Source organism: Juglans regia, chromosome 14 (assembly GCF_001411555.2).
Source record: "Juglans regia cultivar Chandler chromosome 14, Walnut 2.0, whole genome shotgun sequence".
Taxonomy (NCBI): Eukaryota; Viridiplantae; Streptophyta; class Magnoliopsida; order Fagales; family Juglandaceae; genus Juglans; species Juglans regia.
In genome coordinates, this window is record NC_049914.1 from 22,385,983 (window position 1) to 22,399,853 (window position 13,871).

The window sequence follows — 13,871 nt, forward strand, 5'->3', positions numbered from 1 at the left end:
TGGAGGGGAGGGGATGGGTTGTCACTGCGGGGCAGGGGAGATGAAGGGAGGAGATGCGTAGTCACTGTGGGAAAGGGGCTGTGAATAAAAAAAATAAAGAATGCCATAGTGGTCGCTCCACGTCATTCGGGAAATCAAAACGGGACCAATTAACGGTGTACATTTTCCATATTTATAACTCAATTCAACTAAATTTTGTCAAATAAATATGCTGACATATTATTTTTATGTCAATAGAAGAAATAAGTTGATATATAGAGTACATCTCATGAAAAACTATTAGCTAAAATAGATAGATGTATTTTGGACCTTTGATTAAGTATTTTAGATAAAAATTTAGATACGCTAATCATATATTTTCATTGAAGTATTTTAAGCTCCAAATGAGACATCATGTCCAACTAATCATTGTATATAGGATTGTTACTTGGAAAACTCTGGTTGCAGTCGGCTTGGGGAAGCACCGCACAGTCGGTGTCCATGTGGAAAAATGAAACGATTCGTTTCATTCATTTTAATCAAAACAGTGCTTTCGTCTTCCTCCCTTGTTTCGATTTTTCCCTTCTCCTCCCCTAAGTTGTCCTTCTCCTCCCCTGAGTTTCCTTCCTCGCACATAGCCTTACAAATATTAGGGACTTTTTCTTCCTCCCTTGTTTCAATTTGTAAAGGAAACAACATCGTTACCACGCTGCTGACTCAAAGGGTCTCACCCAAGACCCAATTACAAGCTGTCAAGAAACAAAATCCATCTACAAAATGCCGAGCTTTCCTTGAAGCTTTTTTCCTTCACATTCCTGGCAAAGTCGTAGCTCTTTTCTTGAAGCTTCTTTGAGAATTCAAAAATAGTTGTCAGCTTCAAAATCCAAAAGCTAAAACAAAAACCATGGATTTGGTTTATTTGGGTCAATAGTACTGACCCATTAGGGCCGAAATTGCGAGATTGAAGATGATAGAATTAACATCTCAATGAAGGACATTCTGAAATGGGATTCATTAGCTTGCTGAACCTCCAACGAAAGCACAAAAAAAATGTGGCCATGGAGGACAAAATTGCTTCCAGAGAAAGTGCTTATGAGACAACCTATTCTTGTTCTTGTAAGAGCCTAGTAGTGCGATTTGGTTCGAAAGTAATGAGGAAAAGTCTAAGGATATCGATTTCGCAAGTAGTAGCCAATCCGTAGACTCTGAAGAGCAGCTCACTGGATTATACATGAAGAGGAGCTCCAAGAAAATGAAGAGAAGCTCACTCGATTCGCCAACCCTCTTTCTTTTATTCTTTTCTCTTTTCGTGATTTAAAAAAAAAAAATAGAGAAGCTAGACATAGAGCATATCAATCGATACCAACATCACGAAGCAACCCAAGAAGAAAAGGAACCCAGAGGAAAGGAGGTGGTGGTGACCACCGTGCTGGTGGTCCTTACAGTTCCATCTGCACCAGCACCTCACGCTCATGTTGTAGCAGTTACCACTTGCACCCCAAAACAACCTCCTCGGCTCCAAACTCCCTTAAACCGAGACGGCATCACTCGATCACACGATCACCTGCATTTGTAACAGACTCACTCAGCTTTGTTTTTTTTTTTAATTAATAGCAGCTGCCACGTTATCATCCAACTGCATGCCGACTGTTGTTGGCGATTGTACGTAGCGGGATTGTTGTTACTTGGTCTCGGTTTTTTTTGCAATTATTTTCATCTTATCTCATCTAATCATTACAATTTTTTAAAATTTTCACACAAAATAAAATATACAATTCAACTTTTTCAAATTTCAAAACAAAAATAATATTAAAAAAATATATTTTAACAATATTTTATTCTACTTTCATCTTTTATCTCATCTCAAAATGCAGATTAATGACACGTGTTGTAATTCTATTGTATTGTTGGGACATGCCATTATGGCCATGAATTTTATATAAAAATATGACTGTTTTAAATCAGGATGAAAAACCCAAGTGCCTAAAATCGACATTAATTCTTATAAAGACCATTTAATTTTTTTTTTACCCAATTTAGGACCCAAAAAAAAAAAAAAGTACCTGAAGGAACTCCTCGAAATAAACCAATTGATTTTTGAGTTCCTAATTGTATATTAATTAAAGGTGAATTTTGGTAGTCTTGTACGTATCTATTGCTTGCTAGATCAGTGCCTATCAAAACTAGATTTAATTAAAAGAAGTTGAATGAAGAAACGAGTAGTATTTAATTAAAGCAGCACCCCTGCATACATTAATCAATTATATATGGGTCATAATTTTCCATGCAGTCAACTATTAATAAATAATTATTTAATTATAATAAATATATCACATCTTAATGAAATGAAAGAGAGATGTTGTATAGAATTTTCTTATATATATATATATAAATTTTCTGTGTTGAACACGCGTTTTTTTGTCCATATATACAATGGTGCAAGTACTTTGACATTAGGGTGACCGATCATATATATTAATTAATTAAAAGTGGACATTTTGCTAAGCACATGCTGCACATGTTCAAAATAAACAAAACACGTCATGGCACACATACAATGGCACGTGTTTTGTTTATATCCATTCGTTTAAGGCGATTTTAAGATTTTTTGTGGCGACTTAGATATCTTGTAGAATTTGTTAGGTAAGGAAATGTTTTTTTTAATCAAAAGAATGGTATTAAGTAAATGCATGGCACGTTTTCATTCAGTTGTCATAAAAAAATGGTTTATTAATGCAACAGCTAAAGCCCTTTTTGCCCTTTTCCCTTTTTTCTAATATTTTAATATTTTTCTAGACACATGTGGCATGATGAATTGTTGTTGTTGATGTTGAGGTTAATTAGTACTTTTTAATAGATTTTTTTCATAGTGATTGAACCCAAAAGGAGTCATGCTCGGTGCTGGTCAATAATAGTTAGTTTTTAATTAGTATTTTTTATTTTTTTGGGACCGGACGAAATGAAAAATAAAAAAATATATATATATTTTATATATATTATTTATATAATAATTATACAATTAATAATATAAAATTTTAAATATGTTATTAATACTTGTTAATATTTTATATATACATTCATCTAATCTATCACAATTAACAATATAAAATTTTAAATATGTTATTAACACTTATTAATATTCTATGAATTAACTAATATTTAATATCAATTAGTTAATTATATAGTAATTATATAAATTAATAATGTAATTTTTATCTAATTTATTATCAATGATCATATAAAATATTTTTTTATTGTATTTGTTACATAATCCATATTAATAAGTCACTTAGTTTAATTAAGTATTTTAAATAATTTCTTTTATTAATTGATTTAAAAAAAGAAAAAAAATAGGTCGGACCAGACCGATAGCTACCAGTCCTGTCCGGTCCAGTAGCTATCGGTCCGGTCCGATCCCTATGGGTGTTCAGTCCAGTCTAAAAAAATGATGGACCGAAAATGTTCAGTCCATCGCTGAACTGGACCGGACCGACCGATTTGCACCCCTAGTGGGAGGGGAAGGAGAGAGAGAGTAGAAAAGAAGGAAAAAAAAATGGTTTGCAACTGTCCATGTCTCCTCTCTTTGAGTTATAAAGTAAAAGAAATGTTTGGGATACCCATTTTGGATCCGTGCATTTCTACCAATTAATTTTTTTTGTTTATTTTTTTAATAATGATTAAGTAGGTATTTTTTAATGATATTATAATTTTAAAAAATGTTTAAGAGTATAAAAGAAAATGAGCATTTCTACCCAAAAAATATTTGTGGAGAAAAAAGTGGGGGAGTAGATATAGGAAAATGCTTACTCTAGGTTGTAGCAAAGTCTTCGACGATGGTGGAGGATGCGATGAGCTTTCATAGTGGGGAAGAAGGGAGGGAAGAGAGAGAGAGAGAGAAGGAAAGAAAGACTTGAGCTTGAAGACATAAATGATGACGACTCACAAAGGGAATAGAGAGTTTTGGTGTGGGAGGGGAAGAAGGGGAAGGAGAGAGAGAGAGAGAGAGAGAGAGAGTAGAAAAGAAGAAGAAAATTGGTTCGCAACTATCCATGTGTTCTTTCTTCGAGCTATGAAGTAAGAGAAATGTTTGGAGTACCCATTTTGGATCCGATCATTTTTAACGATTAATGTTTTTGTTTATTTTTTTAATAATGATTAAGTAAGTATTATTTAATGATGTTTAAATTTTTTAAAAATGCTTAAGAGTATAAAAAATGTATAAAAAAAATTATGAAAATGAAAAGTTCATTTGGCCTTATTTATGAAAAAGAAAAGTTCATTTGGCCTTATTGATCATATGTCGCGTGTTACACAACTCTTGAAATAATGCTCAAAGTTCTGAAGATACAACATTGAAAGTTAACAGTTTTATAATATTAATTTTAATAAAAATTTTATTTATCATACCCTATACCACACACATCATATGTCTCGTGCTACACGACTCTTGAAATAATGTTCAAAGTTATGAAGATACAACATTGAAAGTTAACATTTTTATAATATTAATTTTAATAAAAATTTTATTTATCATACTCTACACCACACACATCTCTTTTAATTTTGTTTCCTTTCCTCATAATAAATATATGTGATATATAGATAATGAATAAAACGACTCAATTAATTCAACAAGAATAAAATAAAATAAAGTCATTTAAACAAAATAAATTTTTAAAACTTTATTATTTTCGCATTCTAAAATTTAAAGAGTCCTACTTGAAAAATATGCTTGGTTCATTAATACTACAAATATCCCATTTAGTCTGGATTTCAAACACTTGACTTAATTTAAAACTCATATGCTAGATTTAAAATAAATACTTGAGATAACTAGGGGTGTGCAAAATTTCGAAAATTCCGACTCCGACTCCGACTTTTTTTTAAAAACCCAGCTGTAAAACAACGTTGTTTTACAGCTGGGTTTTAAAAAAAAATCGAACGACACCATTCCACTTAATGTGGAACGACATCGTTTCATCAGTCTAGGGGGTCCAAAACGCAGGACCCCCCTTATTCATTCTTTTTCTTCCTTCTTCTTCCTTCTTCCTTCTCCCTTCTCTCTCGCGTCTCACTAAACCAGTGAAGCCCTCTCGCGTCCCACGTCTCGGGTCTTTGTTGCAGCATGTCGCCGTTCCTCGTTGCTCCTCCGTGCCGCCGTTCCTCGTTGCTCCTCTGTTCAGCTTCCACCTATGGTGAGAGTAAGGGTTCTGAGCCCTAAATTTAATTCAAGCACGTCTCTTATGAATTGGAGCCAGCTGTTGTGATTCTTGTGAATTGGTTGTATTGAATATAGTCCCAACAAATCACGGCGCTCAAAATCCTAAATTTTACATTGTATTGAACATTTGGCTCGAGCGAGGTGTCGAGCGCAAGTCGAGCACTTGTTGTCTTGAACATTGGCTCGAACGACATGTCGAGCGCAAGTCGAGTGAACCTCTCTGGAAGAGTTCTGCTCGAGAGTACGTTGAGCGAACCTCTCTGGATGAGTTCTGCTCGAGCGCTAAGTCGAGCGCAATACGAGCGAACCTCTCTGTATGGATTCCGCTTGAACCCATGTCGAGCGCACGTCAAGCGAACCTATCTTCTGCTCGAGCACTGAGTCGAGTGCAATACGAGCGAACCTCTCTGCATGGATTCCGCTCGAGCGCCATGTCGAGCGCATGTCGAGCAAACCTCTCTGTATAGGTTCCGCTGAGTCAAGCGCACATCAAGCGAACCTCGATGTAATAATACATCGATACAATAATACATTATGATACAATAATACATTATGATACAATAATACATGTCCTATACAATAATACAATAGCCTAGTTTATTTTTAAACTAATTTTTTGCTTCTAATTTATTTTTTCAACTTCATTGATTGTGATATGGATCCTAGATATAGTGGAGATGATCGTCCATAAGGGGGTGTGGCGGATGCCAATGTTACAACTCCTACACCAGTGGGTACTTCCACCTCTAGAGCCACATCTAGAGCAGCTACATCTAAAGCAGCTACATCTTGTTCGAGTAATCGACTCCCACTCCCAATTGATATAGAGGATGAGGATATGTTCAACGAAGAGGAGGAGATGCCCATTGAGTAAGATCAACCATCACAACTTTCTAAAAAAAGGTCGTGGACATGGGAGCATTTCACCAAAATTCTTGGTGATATTGCGAACTCGGTAGCAAGATGCCATTACTGTGGATCACTTTGTGAATGCCATTAGAAGAAGCAAGGTACCAGTGTGTTAATAGCACATCTAAATGGTTGCCAACAATATAAGATAGCGAAGGGATTGCAAGCCACTGATCAAACCAACCTCAGTTACCAAACTTCTACAACCACTGATGGTACACAGACTAAGAAATTGATCATCCCTCAATACAGTGAGAAGATGTTGAGGAACATGCTTGCAGAGATGATAATTACTGATGAGATACCCTTTACCACAATCGAGAAAAGAGGCTTTCGAAAGTTTCTAAATTTTGTTGAGCCACGATTTCCCATTCCATCACGGTATACGGTGATGCGAGATTGTATGAAGAGGCATGCGAAAAACAAGGCAGAGATGAGGAAGATGTTTATTACCACTGGGCAGAGAGTGTCATTTACGACTGACACATGGACTTCCATACAGAACGTTTATTACATGTGTATCACAGCACACTATATTGACAGTGAGTGGATTTTGCATTAAAAAATTATTAGTTTTAAAGATATTGTGGATCATAAAAGTGCATCCATTAGGGCGAAAATGAATAATTGTTTAAAGAACTGGAAAATTCGAAAAGTCCTGTGTATTACAGTTGACAATGCCAGTGCCAATGAAACAGCAATTGATTGGTTTAAGCGGAACACGATTGTGAGAGATGATGTCATTTGGGCCCACGAGTTTATTCACGTTTGATGCTGTGCTCATATCATCAATCTCATAGTTGTTGAGGGGTTAAAAGAGGTTGATGATTCCATAACCCGAGTTCGCAACATTGTACGATATGTGAGGGGTTCCCCTCAAAGGCTTGCCAAGTTTAAGTCAATAACAGAAGATATTAAGATTGAATGTTCTAGTATGTTGTGCTTGGATGTTTCCGACTCGATGAAACTCTACATACGTGATGTTGGATGTGGCACAGAAGTACCAAAAAATATTCGAGCGGATGGAGGTCAAGGATGGAGGCCTGAGGTATGCTTTATTGGAGCCAGCAGGACAGGGGCTCGATGCGCCGAACGAACATGATTGGACCAGTGTAAGATACTTTGTTGAATTTTTAAGAATTTTTTATGACATAACCATACGGCTATCTGGATCCAAATATACAACTGCGAACTCATTCTTCAACGAGCTCTCGGAGCTTCACTTTCAGTTGGAAAATAGTTGTACTGACTCTAGTGGATTGTTATTTGCTATGGCTACGAGGATGAAGATCAAATATGATAAATATTGGAAGAATATTGAGAAGATAAATAGATTGTTATTTGTAGCTGTGATCCTTGACCCCTGAATTAAGTTGGTCGTTTTAGAATTTTAAGTAAATTCCGTCCTCGGGGCAGTGAAGGCTGCATAGTTTATTAGATTGCTAAAAAGTGATGTTGATGACTTATATAATCACTACAGTAATAGTTATCAGCCTTCATCCGCAGCTGGTAGCTCCTCACATTCGAGGCCGACGGGATCGACAGTTTCCTCGGGTGATACTGACCCATCTGTACGGGTTAGAGGCAATCGTATTATACAGCAGTATCATCAACTCATGTCAACAATGAATATTATGCATTGTACATCTGAGGTTGAACGATATTTTCTGGAAGCTGTCGAGACATCTAGTGATGTATTTCAGTTATTAACTTGGTGGAAAGTTAATTCCACCAAGTATTCAGTCTTTTCTCGTGTAGCCCGAGATGTGCTAGCTATTTCTGTCACTACAGTTGCCTCAGAGTCGGCATTTAGCACTGGAGGTCACGTGTTTGATGCTTATCGGAGTTCATTGTCACCAATAACTGTGGAGGCCCTCGTTTGCACACAGAATTGGATAAGTGAAACGCCCATTAGACTAGATACCGTTGGCGTTGATGCCGAGAGCTATAGGCTTGAATCAGGTAAGTTTATATGCTTTTAAATGATGATTTAATTATTTTTAATGTTTCTAACTTCTACTTTTTATGATTTTATAAATCTAATTGTGAACCCTAACATAATTGCCGATGATTGAGAGTTTGGAACGGACGCCCCTTGAGAGTCTTGGTAAGAATCAAATTATACTTATACCGTATTCAATTTCTTATTATCAATTTTTTTTCATTTATTGATTGTAACTTTCTATCTTCATTTCAGGCATGACCAATAGAACAAAAAGCATTTGAGTGAAATCCATGTTTAATTTTTATGTAGTTATATTTCAAAGCTAAGTCAATGTTGTTATTACATTATAAATGAAATTGTTACAACTTATGGCTGTATCATACATGTTATTTACTTTTTAAACTATTGTATTTAAGGTTTTTTTTTTTTTTTTTATCTTTTCAATATTTTTTTTTTACGGGTTTAAACTAGTTATAACCCGATCAAAGACATGGGATAAGTACTCTTTATTTTATTAGTACTTATCCATCCTCTCTCAAAGGCTCAAACGTTTATAATTTATTATCCAACTGAAATTAATCGAATTATACAGATTCGTACCATCATTCTTCTCTATATATACATACATCATACATGCATGAATATTATTCACACGCATTTACATACATATATCTAATCTGGTGATAAAGTTAATCCAGATTAATTAGCTCGAAGTACCACCTTTGATTGGCATAAAATAATCACCCCAGCGACACCTAACTAAAGTTTAAAGACCCCCCCAACACGAGAAATTAAAGGCATATTGGTCACCATTAGTTTTTAATTTTTCAAATTAAAGGTATATTGGTCACCATCAGTTTTTTATTTTTCATTTTATTTTGTATTATATTAAATGGACCACCAACATAAGCTTATCCTTCGATTTTAACAATACAAAACATTAACAAGTAATTTATTATATATTCCCTACCACATAATTTTGTCGTCCAAATACATTTCGATCTGTTAGAAATGTAGAGAAATAAACGGTTCGACTCCAAACGGACCGATATGATTTCGGAGTTCCAGTCAGAGGTCAGAGCTCCGACCTCCGATCGGAGTCGGAGGTTGGAAACGACAACTCTGACTCCGTCAGAGTCGGAGCCCATCCCTAGATATAACAATATTTTTCTTCAATATAATTTTCTAAAATTGTGAATTTATTTCATGCAAAAACATTTACCGTATTTACGAAAAATATTGCAATACATGCTATATATAATTTCATATAGAAACAACGACATAAGAGATTTAACATTCTGTTCATTCATCCAGTAACTTAATCAACATCATAAGATTCAGGTATTTATTCATGTCCTGAAACTGCAACAAAACCATTTTGTTAACTTAAAAAAACTTTTACTTATATTATATGTTATTTACGATCTGCCTTTGAAAATTGTTTTTTTTTTTACACTTTTTGATACATGTTGTTATGAAATGATGATGTTTTATTATTTAAAAAAAAATTCTTAATTTTTACACTTTTTTTATATGTTTCTTTTTTCACCAACGGGGCACTTCGTGCAACGTGCATACGTGCCTTTCACATACTATCCTTACTAGTCTATATATATATATATATATATATATATATATATATATATATATTTATATATATATATATTAGAGTGTTTATGAGACATAATTTTTTGTTTTAATATTTTTTTTTTATTTTCGTTAAAATTAACGGCAATATATATAATTCTATTAATGACTTGTTGTGTATTAATATATATTGTGCATGCATGTGCATAATGGCTTTGCAGGAAAAGCATAAAAAATAAATATATATATATATATATAACTCTATTAAAACAAATTGATAATTCTAAAGTGTAGAATGTATTTCTTTAAACATTTAGAATGAAATACTATTAATTAAAACTTTTAAACATTTTAATATATATTTATATCTTTTCAAATTTTTTAATACCATTTTAAAGATCGTTTGGTTAAAGCACTGCAATAAAATAAAATGAGATAAAATTATTGGAGTATCTAACTATCTAAATCATAAATTTCACAACTTAATAATAATAAGTACCAAAATTTTATAAACAGAACTACAACAATAAAATATCCTCAACGAGGTTATATAGTTATCCCGTAAAATATAATACAAAGCTAAAATATATAGGAAAAAAGAGAAATAAATCTCATTTGACCCAAAACATGCCATTAAATATCATCATCTTGATGATTTAAACTCAATCATCTTGATGATGTAAACTCAATCATCTTGTTAAAGTACTGATTATAATAATTAATTTATTTGTTAAAATTCCTTTGTAATATTCTATTAATTATATTATTTGTATAAAAGTTGAAGCAATGTCTTTTAAACTATATATAACATCAACTATTTTTATAAATTTTATAAAAAAATATATTATTTTTATAAAATAATTATTTAATCTAACTAGATAAATATGCTTTGCACGTTATTTTGATATAGTATATATATAAATATATATATATATAGCTATGTACGACAAAACTTGGGTTGATAACTTTTTAATACCGGCAACTAATTGGAGTAGGACTGCTCATGGGATTAGTTCCAATAATTAATTAGAAAGATTCCATTGCATTGACAAGTGATCCCTTTCTCTCTCTCTCTCTCTCGATCGATATATACACACGAGTGGTTCAACTTCTACCCTTCCGTCTGCGTGTATCTATTTTGTGTGCCGTACAACTTGTATTAATTAATTGATGGTTCATCTGATCATGAATATATATGCATCATGCATGCATGGTACGTACATGAGTAGTTAATGATAGTGACAGCTCTTTTCATGTACTGGCCATGATGGCGATCTTTGGCACCGCATGCATGCATGATATAATTATATGAGCTTTGTTACACAATTTCTACCATACTTCACATTTTATATTTTTTTAAATTTTTTAAATTTTTAATATTTTTTTTAAATTTTTTTTTTTGAGTTTATTTTTTTTAAATTATTTCAAATTTTTTATTCATTATTCATATAATAAATATTTAATAAAAAAAAAAAATAATAAAAATTAAAAATAATGTGGAGTGTGAAAGTTGTGTGAATAGTAAGAGGTTGAGTAGATTTTTTGTAATTATATAGGATCTTTCTACAGTCACCGCAGGGACTCCCGCTGGGAGCTCACGATAGTGTATTAATTTGACATGTGTTTTTTTTTTTTTTCATTTTTCAGATACATTTTTTTTAATATATTTAAATATTTAAAAAAAATAAAAAAATCACATCAATATTAAAAAATATTTTTTAATCAAGAAATAAAAGAAAAAAAATTCCCAGCGGAGAGTCCAAGCGAGAGCCCTCAATGGGAAGACTAGTATTATCCAATTATATATTGCTTAAAAAATTGTTTTTTTTTTCATCTTCTTCTTCTTCTTATTTTTGTTTTGTTTATGTCACGTTCTGATCACTGGCGAGCTTCAAATACTGCACCATCATGTGTATCGATCCCCATATATTGCAATAAGCTTTTAGCTAAATTATATTGAGCTAGTGAATAAAAAATCAAAACAGAAAAGCAATATATATATATATATATATATATATATCTTACAAATTGAGAAATTAAGCTCATGTAATATTTAAATATCAAGAAAATATTTAAAACCCTTTTAAGTTCCTCTTGAATTATATTTTAAACTTCAAAAATTATTTGAAGCCTTATAATAATAAATCAAGTACTCTTTGTAAGTTTTTGAAATTATATAGTATAAGTACTTTTTGCTTGGAATTCATCATGTACAATGAAAAAAAAGCGTTTGGTTATACAAATGAGATGAGATGAAAGTTGAATAAAATATTGTTAGAATATAATTTTTTAATATGATTTTTGTTTTGAGATTTAAAAAAATTAAATTATTTATTATATTTTATATGAAAATTTGATAAAATTGTAATGATTAGATAAGATAGTTTATATAATCAAACGAGACTAATAATCATACAGAATAGAGGTTTAGAGCACAACCCATCAATATTCATAAATAAATTTAATGGGAAGTTAAATATGGAATGATGATCATGATAAATAATGGCTCAAATACGGGGTTGGTTTTTTTTTTTTTTTTTAATGTCGACATTCGATAAATTAAGAACCATAACAAGGAACACAGACAGAAACTCCAAACTTCGAACCAATAACATCATGTATCCAGAAGTCCAACAAGTACTACAATTAGCATTCACACATATATGGAAGTAATTTCAAATAGGCCCCTCTTTTGTTGTTTCACGAGCCCAAAAATGCGACCTTCCTGCGCCGTGTTCCTCGTGTTCGATTCATTGTACTGATCTTTAATTTGCTTCGTTCCTAAAGCCAAATATGCTGGACATTTTATTATATAAATATCATTCAGATCACAATGATCGATCCATGCACTCTGATCTCTAAGCTAATTAATTAATTAGCTAGCTACGATCCCTTACCCAATTAAGCATATATTGTGCACAATGGACACTCAGTCTTTGTCTTCCTTATCATCATCATCATCTTCCTCATGCCATCTTTCTCCATGCAGCGCATGGCATAACCCTAACCCTCCATTAATATCCCATGATCCATGCATATCATCACAGAAGCTAATTAAAGCTGGGAGAAAGAAGTACAAAGTGACGCGCCACCCAATATACAGAGGTGTTCGGCAAAGAAACGGCAAAATATGGGTTTCTGAAGTACGTACTGGACCGAAAAGTAAGTCGAGAATATGGTTGGGGACTTATGCTACCCCAGAAATGGCAGCTAGGGCATATGATGCGGCTGCCTTAGCAATTCGAGGAACTATGGCTGTGCTCAATTTTCCTGACTCAGCTTGGCTTCTTCCACGAGCTAGGTCATCTTCTCCTAGGGATATACAAGTGGCCGCTTTAATGGCTGCTAAGGCTTTTAAGCCAGGTGTTGTATCGTCTTCCTCCTGCTCCTCCAGTACTACCCTTCTACCCAATAAAACCCAAGATAAGGTTTTGGAAACTTCCAAGGGAGAGAACAAAGATCAGAAGGTCTTAGAACCTTTGTCATTAGAAATTGTCTCTGCTAATAAGATCTCCTCCTCTGATGATGAAGAGGTTTCAAACCAGTATAGTACGCTTTTCTTTGACGAGGAAGCATTGTTCAATATGCCAGGTTTATTGGACAGCATGGCGGAGGGCTTGATTCTTACACCACCAGCTATAGGTACTAGAGGATTTGATTGGGATGATCATGACTTTGCATGTGACATGGATTTGACTTTATGGAGCGATTGATTATATATATCAAATTAGGTCCTGTTGGCGTCAGATATATCAAGATGAGGCCAGAAAGAGATCGTGCATATATACATGCATGTGATCATCATAATTTGCCGGCAAACCAAGGATCGGTATATAGCATTAGCGTACGTATGGTAAACTATATACATACATATATATATGTGTATATATATATCTCATAAATTTGGGACATATTTATAAGCAACGTTAAAATTAGTTAATGCAAAAGATTGAAAAATCGTTGGTACTAAACATCATTTCCAACTGTTTTTGAATGGTTGCCATAGTTCTAGGGGTAAACACAAACTAAGCCATATATATAAATATATATATATATATATATATATATGCAAGTACTAGTTTCTTCTACCAGTGGAAGAAGATCTCCTTAATTGTAACGATTAATATTTGTGGTCATAATTGCTAAAACTCTAGATTTCGCAATGATATCTTTCATTTTGAAAATATTAATTTCACTGTAATTGATTGCCTGTTTCATAATTTAGGCTCC

General features: G+C 33.1%; 1 protein-coding gene across 1 annotated transcript; it reads left to right on the forward strand.

The window, feature by feature from the left end:
• Nucleotides 1-12,562: 12,562 nt before the first annotated feature.
• LOC109000647 (dehydration-responsive element-binding protein 1F-like) lies at nt 12,563-13,354 on the forward strand. Its single transcript, XM_018977598.2, has one exon. It carries the CDS (start codon nt 12,563-12,565, stop codon nt 13,352-13,354), a length of 792 nt encoding a protein of 263 aa, XP_018833143.2.
• The last annotated feature ends 517 nt before the right edge of the window (nt 13,355-13,871 follow it).